The sequence below is a fragment of the Neophocaena asiaeorientalis genome, unplaced genomic scaffold (genome assembly GCF_003031525.2).
Source record: "Neophocaena asiaeorientalis asiaeorientalis breed wild unplaced genomic scaffold, Neophocaena_asiaeorientalis_V1.1 scaffold91, whole genome shotgun sequence".
NCBI classification, from domain to species: domain Eukaryota; kingdom Metazoa; phylum Chordata; class Mammalia; order Artiodactyla; family Phocoenidae; genus Neophocaena; species Neophocaena asiaeorientalis.
The window spans coordinates 8,521,398-8,536,293 of record NW_020173198.1 but is presented as its reverse complement, the minus strand read 5'-3'; the positions used below and the strand labels follow the sequence as shown (position 1 = coordinate 8,536,293).

Here is a 14,896-nt window from a genome sequence, read left to right as displayed (position 1 = left end):
CTCTCAGTTCTTTTGTACTGTGTTAGATGTCTGAGTAGGTGGGGCTTATTGAGTAAAGCTGATTAATTGCACGGCACAATTAGATTCAGGGTTCATACACATATTAATGAAGTCAAGGAGCTGAGAATGGGGGGGGCGTGGAAGGGATGAATTCAAGGCATCTGGAGGCCAAGGAAACAAAGGGGCCAGCTTCCTGTGCTCTTTGGAACTGAGAGTTTTCCAGGTTTTTAAAGCCTGTTTGCCGTTTGGTCAGCCATTTTGTCTTTAAGTCATTTCTCTCTTCTTGAATTTTACTGTAGGCATTCAAGAGAAGCCAAGCTGCACCTTCAACACATTGTTTAGAAATTTCTTCAGCCAAATATCCAAATTTAATGGCTCACAAATTCTGCCTTCCACAAAACACCAGGACACGGACTAATTCAGCCAGGCTCTTTGCTACTTTATAACAAGGATTGCTTTCCTCCATTGTCCAAAAGCGTGTTCCTCCTTCTGTATGAGGCCTCATCACAATGACCTTTCCCTTCTGCGGTTCTACCAACATTCCGTTTACCACCACTTAGGTATTCTCTAAGAAGGTTGAGGCTTTCTCTACAGCTTTCCTCTCTTCTTTCTGAGCCCTCACAATAATCACTGGATAATCAGTCCATTCAGGGTAGTGGCTTTTTCTAGCACAGACTTCAGAACTTTTCCAGCCTCTACCCATTATCCAGTTCCAAAGCTGCTTCCATATTTGTTATACTAGCACTCCGCTCTGGGTACCAATTTTCTGTCTGAGTTCGTTTGGGCTGCTGTAATGAAATACCACAGACTGGTTTTCCTTTTTTTTTTTTTTTTTTCCGGTTGTGCTGTGTGGCATGTGGGATCTTAGTTCCCCAACCAGGGATCGAACCCATGCCCCCTGCATTGGGAGCACAGAATCTTATCCACTGGACCACCAGGGAAGTCCCCCAGACTGGTTTACTTATAAACAACAAAATTTAATTTCTCACAGTTCTGGAGGCTGGAACTCCAGGATCATGGCAGCAGCATGGTCAAGGTGAAGGCACTCTTCCTGGCTCATAGCCAGCACCTTCTCACTGTGTCTTCACATGGTGGAAGGGACTAGGGAGCTCTCTGGAGCCTCTTTTATAAGGTTACTGATCCCATTCATGAGGGCTGTACCCTCAAGATGTAAGCACCTCTCAAAGGCTCCACCTACTAATACCTTTTGTGGGTTAGGATTTCAACCTGTGAACTTTAGGGAGACACACATTCAGATCGTAGCACCTCTCCTGCCTTTTATGTTCTAGTTCTCATGCATTTTAATTCTATATATATTTTAAACACCGTAAGAAGTTATTTTTTGTAGTCGATATTTAGTTTTACCTACACCTTTATCTTTTGTATGCTCCTTAGTATTCTATAGTATATATGCATGTGTACACACATGTGTGCATATATATATAATGTTAGCATATATTTTTTGCTTTCAGCTGGGATCATTTTCCTTCTACTCTCAGCATTTAAAAAAAATTAAGGTGTGGTTCTGCTGCTGGTGCTGCTGTTCTCCTTTTTCTTTTACTAGAAACTTCTTTCTTTTGCCCTAATGTTCACAGAGTAGTTTCACTAGGTCTAGAATTCTTGGTTGGGAATTATTTTCTTACAGTACTTTAAAGGTATCATTCCTTTGTCTTGTGGCTCTCATTTCTGTGCTGAGATAATAATCTTTACTGTTGTCCTTTGAAAATAACATATCTTTATTCCTTTTAAGAAATCCTCTCTTTTTCGTTTTCAGCCATTTTACTATGAAGGCCCTAAGTATGGTTGTTTTTTGTTTTGATTTGTACTGGTCTTGCTTGGGGCACAGGCGTTTCTTGAATCTGTGAATCAGTGTCTTTCTTTAGTTGGGGAAAATTTTTAGCGATTATCTCTTCAAATACTGCTCTGCCTGTTCCTCCTCTCTTCTTTGGAATTCAGATCGTATGTGTGTTAGACCTTTCTTCGTGTCCCTTATGCACTCTTCTGTGCTTTTCATCTTTTTTCCTCTCCATGCTTCAATGTGGGTGATCTCTCCCCTTTTATGTTCCTTCTCACTAACCCCTTCACTTGTTAAGCCTCCGCAAGACTGATGAAAACTCTCTGCTCTTCATCTACTTGGCTTATTCCTCTTGCTCTTCCACAGCTTAATTGGAGAATACTTTGAGGGGAAACCAGGACCGAATCTCTCACTTCTCTGCACTGCCTTCTCTTCAGAATCTCTCCCTTCAAGCCCTGGCTGTCTCCATAGCCCTGAACCCTAGTTTATCTCTACAGCCCTGTGAATTTTCCTTAAAGCTTCTTTGGTTACTCTGCCCCCTAGCAGCTGCCCTCTGCCTGGCTCTTGTCCCATGCCAAGAATCAAAATGCTCTGTGAGAGACAGCTGGGCAAGAAAGTTGGCTTCACTTCAGTGAGCTTCCCTTTGTTCTGGCGTCTGTCCTCGCAGGTCTTGTTTGCCTCGGCAGCTCCTTATACCTTCAAACTGATTTTTTTTTAAATTTTTTTTTAATTTACCACTTCTTATTGGTCTTGGTAAAAATGTTGTTCCACTGTAAACTGTCTCATCAATGAGGAAGTCTCAGCAAAAAGTTTTCAGTGTGTATGCATCTCCAACTAATTGGTTTCTGGGTTTTGCTGTTTACCAGGCATTCCAGGAACAGGAACTACAAGGCTGAGTTTGCATCATGCCGGTTGGAGGCTGTACCACTGGAATTTGGGGACTATCACCCACTGAAACCCATAACTGTAAGTTTTGTCAAGGGTCCCTCTGTGACATTCTTATTCCGTAAAATTATAGACAGTATTCCTGGGTCTTTCTCATTTTGCCAGTGGTGGGTGCTTTTGCATATTTAAATCAACCAGTTTGTTCTCTGCCCCATTTTTTTTGTGATGTTGGTCTCACCCACCATCATTTTTATTCCCTTTCTCATATTAGTGAGGTGATCATGCATATGGAATGCCTTTGTTCCTGATTTGGAGGTGTAAACAAAATACTTCTTAATTTGCCTATTTGGAATATTAAGATCACTCTAATTACTAATATAAGGTGCTGTCCTGAATAGCATCTTAGTCTATCTGTGAGTTTATTTAAAAAACAAAACAAAAGGCAAGCAAGAGTCATAGATTCTCTCATCTGAGTTAGCACTTTTTTATTAACAAGTAATAGAAGCTACGTGGTTGCCATCATGGGTGGGATGAGGTTGACAGATGCCACTAGACACTGAGGACGTGATGTTTCTGAATGGCAGAGAACCTGAGAACACACAGAGGTGATTACATAAAGCAGGAGGTCACAAGACCAAGCTTCAGCCTCCCAGGGCCCCTCAAATCCCCACGGGCTCGAGTGGCTGCGGCTGACCCACCAGTGAGTTGGTTCCAATCTCAGGAACTCAAACCCAACATCAGGGAGAGTGTCTTCTCTGCATTTTCTGTTTGCCCAGTCGGGTTACGTGTCCTTCCCTGAATCAACCCTGGTGACTGGGGTGTAGAATATGCTGATTGGTTGGGTTGGGGCTCCTGCCCACCCTGGGAGCCAGGAACAGAGTCCACTCCACCAGGCCTTTAAGAGCTGAAAGTCAGGCAAGGCTGCCTTCCCAAAGAAAATGTGGACTGTTGAGCCTGGGAGATGGAGGAATGGATGCCAGGCAGACAGGAACAACAAACATGCACCAGTGGGAGGCACTTCACCAAGTTACCTAGGGTTAGTGTCAGACACCTCAGGTTTAGGGCATGGTCTTCAATAAAACTGCCCTAGCTTCAGACTCCAGCTGTACATTTGGGGGTCCCCAGGCCACCTGCACTTCTGACCAACTGGCTACAAATCCAAGGGTTTCCAGAGACCTCCCTCAGGTTTGATAATTTACCAGAACAACTCACAAAACTCAGAAAAGTGAAATACTTATGCTTATATTTTTATTATAAAAGATGCACATGAGGACCAGCCAAATTAAGAGACATATAGGGCAAGGGGGAGGGTCCCAAATGCAGAGCTTCCTTGTCCTCTGCCTGTGGAGTCAGGGTGTGCATCACCTCCCAGTGCATCATGTGTTCGACTGGGAAGCTCCACTGAGCTTTGGTGTCCAAACGTTTTATTGGGGTTTTATGACACACACGATTGATTGATTCCTTGGCCACGTGATTGAACTTGATCTCCAGCTTCCCTCCCCTCTGCTGAAGTGAGATCTCTTTCATCTTTTGATAGGTTTATTGTCCATCTGTGGTGAATTAGCCTGAAAATTTTTTATCATAGTAAACCTTTAAGACAGATCTGTTATATTCTACAGTGAGGGTTATCACCTGGCTGAAAGTCCGAGCCCTTTAATCACATGTTTGGTCTTTCAGCATCCTCTCATCAGCATAAACTCAGGTGTGATCGAGGGGCTCATGAATGACTGATGCTCCAAGGACTTGGAGTCTCCTTTCCAGGAACCGGGGACAGAGGCCAAATTCTCTTTTATCCGACGCCCTCTCTCCGTCATGCTGTTACATCCTCTCTCTCTCTGAAGAATTGTTCCGGATTTTTATAGCCTCCTCATTTAAAAAGGAGTGGAGCCTAACTAGCCCTTCTGGATGTTGATCCTAAACCTTCAGCAGACAGACTCTGGCTCTGGTTGGATCCTCTCGGCTCAGGGGTTCACCACGGTCTGGTCCTCTGAAGTTGGGGAGGGTTGGGGGCAGTGGAACAAGAACATGGCTTCACACCCCAACACCCCCGCCTGCTTCTTAACACATACACAGTTCTCCCGAAAGGGAGGAGTTGGGTGCTCACTGCTTTGTGATGATGAGCTGGCCGCGCAGAGCCACTGAGACCGTCTTCGAGAATGACGACTCTGGGATCTTCCGTATGCTGGTTCGTTACCCCACCTGGACCATTGCTGCAAGATGCAAATTCTGCTGCACTGGGTCCGGGGTGGGGCTCGGGGGTCTACAGATTTATGAGCTGGCAGGTGATGTGCATGCGGCTTGTCCAGAGACCACACTTCGAGTAAGAAGGCCCTGTAAGAATTCACTTATAGCATCATCTTCTAAATCTCAAAGACCCTGTCTCTCCCTTCCTAACCCCAATTTCTCACCTTCCCTTCCTCGACAGCTGGGATTCCGAGTCATGTCAGTTTGTCACAAAAATAAGTGTCCCTGCTGCAAAGGAATGGTCAGTTCGAAACGGAACAAGGGAAAACCCATTTGTGTGTTTCATTGGGAAAAGTCATAGGAGACTACCATTTTACCTCCACAGATTTTCCCCACAGGTCACAGAGTCAAAGACAAAGAAAGTGAGCCGGAAAGGAAGCACTTCTTCCACGTCCTCTTCATCCTCCAGCTCCGTGGTGGACCCACTGAGCAGCGTCCTGGATGGGACCGACCCCCTCTCCATGTTTGCGGCCTCTGCTGACCCTGCATCCCTGGCGGCTACCACGGTAATGCTCCTAGCTATGGTCAGTCCTGTGGGTGCAGGGTTGGGGATTTTCATTGAACAAGTAATACGCAGTGCACTCGGGTTGTAACAATTCAAATAATCCAGACTCAGTGACACTGCATAGCATGTAGATCCTGGAAACTGCTTCTTCTTCTTCTTTCGTTTTAAAGCATTTTAAAATTCTTTATTTTCATTTCACTCTTTTCATACCCTTTATTTTGGATTTATTTTTATGTAATCACATAACTAATTTACTAATTTTTCATGTAAAAAATCAAACATTACAGAGAAGTCCAGTTGACCAGTTCTCATTCTGTTCTCCACTCTGGAGGGCATCAGTGCTGTCAGTGTAATGTATATTCTTCAACTTTTTCTTTGTATTTTCATAGATACTTATGACAACAATTTCTGAACATTTACATACACACTCACATATAAGTAACAACAACAGCAGTAATAAGAGTATCAGCTGAATGCGTAGCAGGTATTTTCCAAGTGCATTCCAAGTGTGGTTCTCATACTGCCTAAGCTTCATTTAAAGAGGTCCACACAGAGGAGCCGAGATGTCAAGTGACATGCAAGCTGGAATTCAAGCCTGGGCAGTCTGACTTCAGAATCCACCATCATTCTTTGCTGGCACTGCACACAGCTATTTACTTTTTTTTTTTTTTTTTTAACGTGTATACTTTTTTTTTTTTTAACTTGACAATATGTCTTGGAGAACTTTCTATATTAGTACTTACAGAACAACCTTCTTATTTTGAACAGCTGCATTGTCTGGTAAGGAACAGGACATGATTCTAGGTTTTTTTTTTTGGCTGCACTGCTCGGCTTGTGGGATCTTAGTTCCCCGACCAGGGATTGAACTCGGGTCCTCGGCAGTGAAAGCCCAGAGTCCTAACCACTGGACCGCCAGGGAATTCCCAGGGACATGATTTAAATTGCCATAATGGACACATAGACCGTGTGTGGTGTTTGTTGGTATAGGCAGTGGTGCATTTGTCCTTGAACATACATAGATCTTGGTGCCTACGTGCAAGAATTTCTGCAGGGTAACTTCCTAGGAGTTCATTACTGGGTTAAGGTAACATATACATAAAGTTTTTTTTTTTTTATGTGGACCATTTTCAAAGTCTTTATTGAATTTGTTACAATATTGCTTCTGTTCTATGCTTTGGTGTTTTGGCCCTGAGGTGTGGGATCCTAGCTCCCCGACCAGGGATCAAACCCACACCCCCTGCATTGGATGGCAAAGTCTCTTATCACTGGACCGCCAGGGAAGTCCCCATATACATAAGGTTTTGATGGTTACTGCCAGATTGTTCTCCAGAAAGGGTTCACCAATTTACACTCCCATCAGCATAGCAGTATTTTGGAGTGCCTGTGCCCTGCATCCTTGCCAACCTGGCTACTATCAGTCATTTTATTTTATTTTATATTATTTTATTTTTATTTATTTATTTTTCTTGCGGTACGCGGGCCTCTCACTGCCGTGGCCTCTCCCGTTGCGGAGCACAGGCTCCGGACGCGCAGGCTCAGCAGCCATGGCTCCGCGGCATGTGGGATCTTCCCGGACAGGGGCACAAACCTGTGTCCCCTGCATCGGCAGGCGGACTCTCAACCACTGCGCCACCAGGGAAGCCCTATCAGTCATTTTAAATCTTGCCATTCTGATTGTTGAAAAGTGATCTCTTTCAGTTTGCCTTTCCTTGATTCTTAATGAGTTTGAGCATCTTTTGATAGGTTTATTGTCCATCTGTGGTGAATTGGCCTGAAATTTTTTTATCATAGTAAACCTTTAGATAGATCTGTTACATTCTACAGTGAGGGATTGTCTGCCTTCTCATACTTTTTTTTTAAGCTTTACTGAGGTATAATTGACAAATAAAATTGTAAGATATTTAAAGTGTGCAATGTGATGCTTTGATACACATATACATTGTGAAAGGATTCCCTCCATTGAGTTAACTCATACATTACCTTACATACTTACCCTTTTTTCGGTGAGAACATTTAAGTTCTACTGTCTTAGCAATTTCACTTATACAATACTGTGTTATCATCTGTCATCACCATGATTGCGTATACTTTTTTAAAAGATTTAAAAACTGCTGCTGAAGAGATTGTCTTGCCTTTTCTTAGGACAACTCCAGAAAGAAACGTGACAGAGATGATAACTCCATTGTAGGATCAGATTTTGAGCCTTGGGCCAGCAAACGAGGAGAAATCCTTGCCCGGTATACTACCACGGAAAAGCTCTCTATCGTGAGTACCAGTATACTTTTCTCCCAGTGTCTACTTCAGATTCCGTAGGTTTGTTCTGTTATTACGATTCTGCACCCGATTCCAGTGTGTAGGTTTGCTCCCCCCACACCAAGCAGTTCTTTGACACCAGTGGGGTGTCCTATAAATCCACTCAATTCTGACATTGTCTACCTGGAGAGAGCACCAGATCCCACAGCTTAAGGGCTCAGTCCCCACATCAGATGCTAATCAAAAGTCCAGGTTGGGCTTCCCTGGTGGCGCAGTGGTTGAGAGTCCGCCTGCCGATGCAGGGGACACGGGTTCGTGCCCCGGTCCGGGAAGATCCCACATGCCGCGGAGCAGCTAGGCCCATAAGCCATGGCCGCTGAGCCTGCGCGTCCGGAGCCTGTGCTCCGCAGCAGGAGAGGCCACAACAGTGAGAGGCCCGCGTACCACAAAAAAAAAAAAAAAAAAAAAAGTCCAGGTTGTTACCTGGCTTCTGACCAACTAGCTATAAATCAGAGTTTCCCATGACAACCTCTTTGGGTTCAATTAATTTGCTAGAGTGGCTCACAGAACTGACTAGACTACTGGTTTATTACAAAGGATATTAAAGGTTATAAACCAGTAACTAGATGAAGAGATACCTAGGGTGAGGTCCTGAACAAAGGAGCGTCTGTTTCCATGGAGTTTGGGGTCCAGCACGGCAGCATGTGGATGTGTTCTGATTCACCAACCCGGAAGGTCCCTGAACCCCTTCCTTTCGGGTTTTTATGGAGGCTTCGTTACATAGATATGATTGATTAAATCATTGGCCACTGGTGATTGATTCAACCTCCAGCCCCTCTCGCCTCCCCAGAAATCAGGGAGGTGGGACTGAAAGTTCCCACCCTCTAATCACGTGGTTGGTTCCCCTGGCAACCAGCCTCCATCCTCAGGTGCTTCCAGAAATCACAGGAGAGTGCTTCCTAAAAAGAACAGAAGCCTCCTGGATTGTTCTCTCACCTGGGAAATTCCAAGGGTTAGGAGCTTTGTGCCTGGAGTTGGGACAAAGACTAAACATATATTTCTTCTTATAAATCACAGTATCACAGTTATGTTGCCCCAACGCCGACGTTCTGTAAGTTTCAGTTATTATGTCAATGTTAGTTGGGAGAAAACGTGCTAATTCGTTCCTCAAAAAATGTGTTAAGAGTCGGGGATCAGGCACAGTTCAGACAATGAACTGGAGCCGCAGAGTCGTGTCTCTGGGGGAGGAGAGAGTTACGAGGGGAAGAGAGTGCCACCCTGAAGAAGGTTAACTTCTTACTGTTGCTCAGGGAGTCCCACTGGTGGGTTTTCTGCCAGGGCTGGGAGTTCACTGCTTCTTTGGGTGGCACTCACTAGGTCAGGTTGTTGGCTAGTGCCCGGGGCTTACCTTGTACTCTGCAAGTTGCTCAGCCGGGGAAAGCAGGTTAATGCTTATGTCGTCAAGGTCTAGCTTGTGACTGAGGCCCTCCCTAAAGAAGAGAGATGTTCGTCTCTCTTCATACTGGAAAGAAGTCTAGAGGCAGATAGTCCAGGACTATGTGGCAGCTCCAAAGTCATCAGGGACCCAGCTCTTTCTGTCTTGCTGCTCTGTCATGTTCAGTGTGACCTCACGTCCAAGTTGTTAGAAGGAGGAAAGGGGAAAGTGGGATGCACCCTCTCTCATTCAAGAACACTACCTTGGGACTTCCCTGGTGGTCCAGTGGTTAAAATTCCACGCTTCCACTGCAGGGGGGGCGGGCTCGGGTTTGATCCCTGGTCGGGAAACTAAGATCCCACATGCCGAGTGGTGCGGCCAAAAAAAAGAACACTTCCTGGAGTCCCCTCAACATGTCCAGTTACATTTGTCTTGAAGGTAGTCATGGGCTGTACACAGTGCACCCTTCAAAAATCGGGGCTGTGAGCAGGAAGGAAGGGGTGAACTCAGTAGCGACTAGGAAGGTTCTGCTCCCTTCTCCCAGAGTCTATACTTGTTAAGCAGAATTGCTGGACTATTTAATTCTTTTTCTTACTGTTTTCTGATTGCCCTGATTTAATATAAAACCGTGATTCTCAACCAGGAGTAATTTTACTCCCCAGGGGACATGTGGCAATGCCTGAAGACGTTTTTGGTTGTCACAACTGTGGGAGTGCTACTGGCATCTAGTGGGTAGAGGCCAGGGATGCTGCTAAACATCCTACAGTGCACAGGACAGCCGCTCACAACAGAATTTTCCAGCCCATAACGTCAATATTGCCGAGGTTGTGAAAGCCTGATTTAGAGTAAGCTAAATGCTTTCACATTGCCACCATTGTCTCAAAACTTTGCTTTTTTTGGGCTCATTTTGAGAGTCCTGAAATGAGTAGAAATTTGAATCTCTAGTCGTTTCTAGTGAGCTGTGTTTTCCTCCTTTGAATAAATATTTCTGTTTTTCATTTAGATAAATAAGTGGCTTTGTTGGAAAACGATGAATCATGTTGTCTTAGTGCTGCTTGAACAATAAGTAAAGTTTTTGTCACAGGGTCCAGTAAGTTTTAAAAAATATTAACATATATTTTTTGCCTCTGCAGAATCTTTTTATGGGATCTGAAAAAGGTGAGTTTTCGCTGTTGTTACTGTTTTGATGGGGAATTCTCTCATTACCTTTAATATAATTTTCCAAAGGAAAAAAACATCCAATCCTGATGTTTAATTCAATTGAAGCCATTATTTCCTAGATTATGTATAGATTTAGTAGAATCAAAATACATATTTAGATGACGAATGAAAAAAAAAAAGACCAAAGAGTTTACTAGGAGGAAAACAGAAACTCAGTGCTTGACTTTGGGATTACAGAGCATTAGTCTCCCATCTATGTGCCTCCTCACTGGCTGGGAAATGGTTGAAATTCTCCTTTTTACAGATCCTTTCTTTTGCCTTAAGTCATTATCCCTTGCGAAAACACAGATGCACTGGTAAAGGGAGTCACACACTCAGTCTTATCAGCCACTGGTCCCTGAATGCGGCAGTTCTCAATTTCTTGTGCCAAGACACAGCCTGGACCAAGGTGTCTCAAACTAGCTGTTCAGCAGCTAGTTCACTAGTTCACTTGAGGAATATATATATATGTGTGTATATATATATATATATTTCATAAAAATACAGACCACTGGGCCCCACTCCACTTATTGAATTAATCTTGAGGAAGGGGATGCAGGAATTCCATTTTTAAAGCTCCTGGGTGATTATGAAGCCACTGTCTTAGATGCTATATCACTGGGGTGCAGAGGAGCACAGCCGTGGTTTATGTGCAAATCGCTGGTATGGCAGCTGCAACTCTCCTCGTTCTCTGCAGGTTGGGGCAGCACACTAGAAATCAAGAGAGTCGGAGCACCTTTGTTATGGGCATAACTTTGACCCCAAGCCATAAAAAAGTAAATCACAGCATTGCATATCTACCAGTTTGGAGAGGTCAGAAAGTGACAATACCACTTGCTGGTGAGAATGTAGAGCAACAGGAACGCTCGTGCTGCTGGTGGGAGTGTAAAATGACACAACCGCTGTGTAAAGCACTTTTGCATTATCTGTTCAAATTGAAGATGGGCCAGCCCTTTGACCTAGCAGTTCCACTATTAGGATATACCCTAGATCAGAAATTGGCAAACTGTATCCTGGAGGCCAAATCTGGCCCACCGTTTGATCTTGTAAATAGTCTTATTGGAACACAGCCATGCCGGTTTGTTTACATATTGTCTATGGCTGCTTTTGTGCTATAATGGCAGTTGAGTAGTTGTGACAGAGACTGTATGACTCACAAAACCTAAAATACTTATATATGGCCTTTTATAGAATGCATTTTTTCAGCTCTGCCCAAATCCATGTTTCTTAAAGTGTGGTCCAAGGACCAGCAGCATTGACGTCACCGGGGGCTCATCAGAAATGCAGAGTCTCAGGCCCTGCCAGACCTAGTAAAAATCAGAATCTGCATGTTAACACATCCTTAAGTGCTTCCTGTAAAAGTTTGAGAAACTACCCTGAAGAAATGCATGCATATATGAACCAGGAGACATGCACAGAAATGTTTATAGCATATTGTTCATAGTAACCCCAAGCAGGATACAGCCCAAGGATCCACTGACGGTAGAATAAGAAATAAACTGTGATGTAGTCACACAATGGAAAATGCTAAACAGTGGTGAAAATGTGTGAGCTTTATGCAATGACAGGGGCAAACTTCATGAACTAAAGTCAATGGTGAATGAAAGAAGCAAGACAGTGTACAATCTGGGTGGTGGCTACAAAGGTTTTATGATTATCTGTTAAAATGTACATATATGCATGTTCTGTACTATATTTCAAAATGAAGGGAAAAGTAGAAGTAAGGTAAAAAAAATCAAATTATTTGGAAACTCCGTAATTTTAGTAGTTGTTAGTAATTGAATAATTGTACCATGCTCTCAGCTGATCCCAGACAAATGTGTGAGTTAACGCCAGAGCTAAGAAAGCAGTGCCTTAGCTGATCCCAGACAAATGTGTGAGTTAACGCCAGAACTAAGAAAGCAGTGCCTTAGCTGATCCCAGACAAATGTGTGAGTTAACGTCAGAGCTAAGAAAGCAGTGCCTTAGCTGATCCCAGACAAATGTGTGAGTTAACGCCAGAGCTAAGAAAGCAGTGCCTCAGCTGATCCCAGACAAATGTGTGAGTTAACGCCAGAGCTAAGAAAGCAGTGCCATAAAAGAGTAAACTTTAGTTCCTGAGAGCGAGTTCGGTAGGCAGGAGCAAGGAAACCTCTGGTCTAGAACAGAAAACACCCTTAAGATGGAGAAAGGGTTCTGAAACAGGAGGCTCTAGAGGGCAGCAGCCAGCTGGCCAGAGAGCCCTGTCCTGTGACCGGCCTGTGGCCTGGAGTCCTTTCCTTCTCTCCCCGCCAGTCCCTGCTGATGGGAAGAGTTGTGCTGATGGATGATGGAAGGAGGCTCACTAGTCCTGTTTGCTTGAAGAGACGGCTTTGAAGCCCTAGTGTTTCCACCTCTGGACAGACAGTGGGATTGTTGTTTTGTTAGTTGTTAGTACCACAGTTCTGCACTGTGAATATGAGCCTGAGAGGGCCTTTTGTTTGTGGAAAACAATTAAATGACGGATTTTTGGCATCCTTATCTGGACCGCCTTTCTTTAGGAATAAACAAATGATTCAGTGAAAAGTTTGTAAATATCAGATGTCGCAGAACCTTTTTGAGGCTGGCCCACTGCACTCCCACGGGCAGCTCCTAAGCAGAAATGTTTCTGATGAAACTTTGGTTACGTAAGGAAGTTGCTTTCAAAATCTCAGGGAGTTTTCTGTAATGAAGTTGTTCCCCAGCCTCTTTATTCATGATGAAGTGTAGAGTGAGAGATGCCTTCCTTTGGGGGTATTGGTGACAGAGGAAAGCCACCTGTGTGACATGAATCCATTCTGTTTAGGCAAAGCTGGGACTGCCATATCCGCAATGTCGGAGAAGGTTCGGACCAGGCTGGAGGAGCTGGATGATTTTGAGGAGGTGAGCAAGTCAGTTGTTGAATCCAGGGAGGGGCGGGGCTTCCCGTGTTTCTGCCAGGTGAGGTCAGTCTCGGTGGCTGCTCTCTGATTAATTCTCGAGCTGCGCATTGTGTTCAGTCCTCCTGAGGCACCAACTGATCGAGGGAAAGATGCCAGTGGCGCGGCTGGCCATGCTCACAGGAGCCTTCCTTGGGCTGGTTTTCTGAAGGCGTTTTTCTCACTGTGATGCTTGAGTAAACCCCGGGTGTCTGGGGACAGGGTCTAACTGTGAAAGCCAACGGTAGCCATCTCCCGGGAAGCCGCCTCGTATAGTGTAAAATGGTCATGCCTGCTGCAGAGGCCATGCATGGTCGCTCAGCTGCTGAACTCTTTCAATTAGCCTGCACGTGCTTTTAAAGAACATGAATCTTGCCAACTCATAAAAATTAGTAAATTTAACGTATAAATCCAGATTTCTGACTTCTCTTAAATTCCACCTAACTGTGGGCTCACATTCTTGCATTTAACCTGGGTGTGTACTGTCCAGGTTGCATGGTCCTCCCTGGCCCAGTTCACTCATAAACATTACTAGCCTGGCCCCTGGAGGCGGTGAATTTGCATCCTCTGGAGTATCATTTAGAGAGGCAGCATACCATGGGGGTTAAGAGGGCAAACTCAGGAGCCAGACTGCCCGGGTTTGAATCCTGGCTCTACTGTTTGGTAATTCTGTAGTTTGGGACAAGGTGCTTAAGAGCTTGAGCTCTGTGCCTCAGTTTACTCATCTGTAAAGTGGGGGTGCTACCTAGTACCTGCCTCTTAGGGTGATTACAGGGGATTACATGAGTTAATGGATGTGAAGTGCTTAGACCAGCACCCAGCACATGGTACATGCTTTGCAAGTGTTAGCTGCTGTCACCATCACCATTATGAGTCTAGAGGCCTTAGCTTGACCGCTTATTAATGGGGTGCCCTTGGCCATTCATCTTCCTATACCCATTTCCTCATCTGTAAAATGGGGATAAAAAATATAGTTGTGTAGGCTGAATGGGAATGCTTTGAAATCCACAGAGGTCCATATAATGGCAGTTGCCATTGCTCTGTCCTGCATCTTGCCCCAGTTTCAGGGTCCTTCCAGCTCTAAGACCAGAGTTGTTAGGTGCTCAGCAGAGTCTAATCGTCCAATATTTTATTTTCCAATTCAGAAATGACATATTTTGAATTAGGGTGCCCGAGAGCCTCAGTCTGCATGTCATCAGTCAACCTTGGCTGGTAGGAAGGGAATTGCTAAGGGTTTTTATCAAAGCTCTTTTGTCTGTTGAGTATCTGAAAGTCACTTGAGCTGGCTTACATGGAAAATAAGGACTGTATTGAAGGATACTGGGGCACTACCCTGAACCCAAAGGCACAGTGGCCTGGAACCAGGAACTGAAAAACCACCCAGAACCCCAGCAGCTGTCCTCTGTGTCTCTTGCTTCTGTGTAGCCTCCAGACTCTTTCTAGTTCTCCTTTTTTTTTTTTTCCTGCAGACTGGTTTCCTTGCTTCTCCCGCTCACAGGAGCACATGGCTGCCCCATGGCTTCCAGGTTAACATAGCATATTAGTCAGGATAAGACTAGGTTGTGCTGTGATAACAAATGAACCCCCGTATCTCAGTGGCTTAATATAACAAAGGTTTATTTCTTCCTCACATTACTCGTCCAGTGTAGGTGACAGACATACCA

The 14,896-nt window shown here is 44.5% G+C and overlaps 1 protein-coding gene across 2 annotated transcripts in view; it reads left to right on the top strand.

The window, feature by feature from the left end:
• The window catches only part of VPS35L (VPS35 endosomal protein sorting factor like), a 127,812-nt gene that overhangs the window by 5,645 nt on the left and 107,271 nt on the right, over positions 1–14,896 (top strand). The window contains exons 2-6 of one of the 2 annotated variants that reach the window (XM_024744179.1): positions 2,662–2,761; positions 5,263–5,430; positions 7,572–7,694; positions 10,251–10,275; positions 13,121–13,197. In XM_024744179.1, the coding sequence (XP_024599947.1) occupies positions 5,386–5,430; positions 7,572–7,694; positions 10,251–10,275; positions 13,121–13,197 (270 nt within the window). In that variant the 5' untranslated portion in view covers positions 2,662–2,761; positions 5,263–5,385. Of the gene's footprint in view, positions 1–2,661; positions 2,762–5,249; positions 5,431–7,571; positions 7,695–10,250; positions 10,276–13,120; positions 13,198–14,896 lie in introns of both variants that reach the window. The other variant, XM_024744180.1, reaches the window with a different exon arrangement.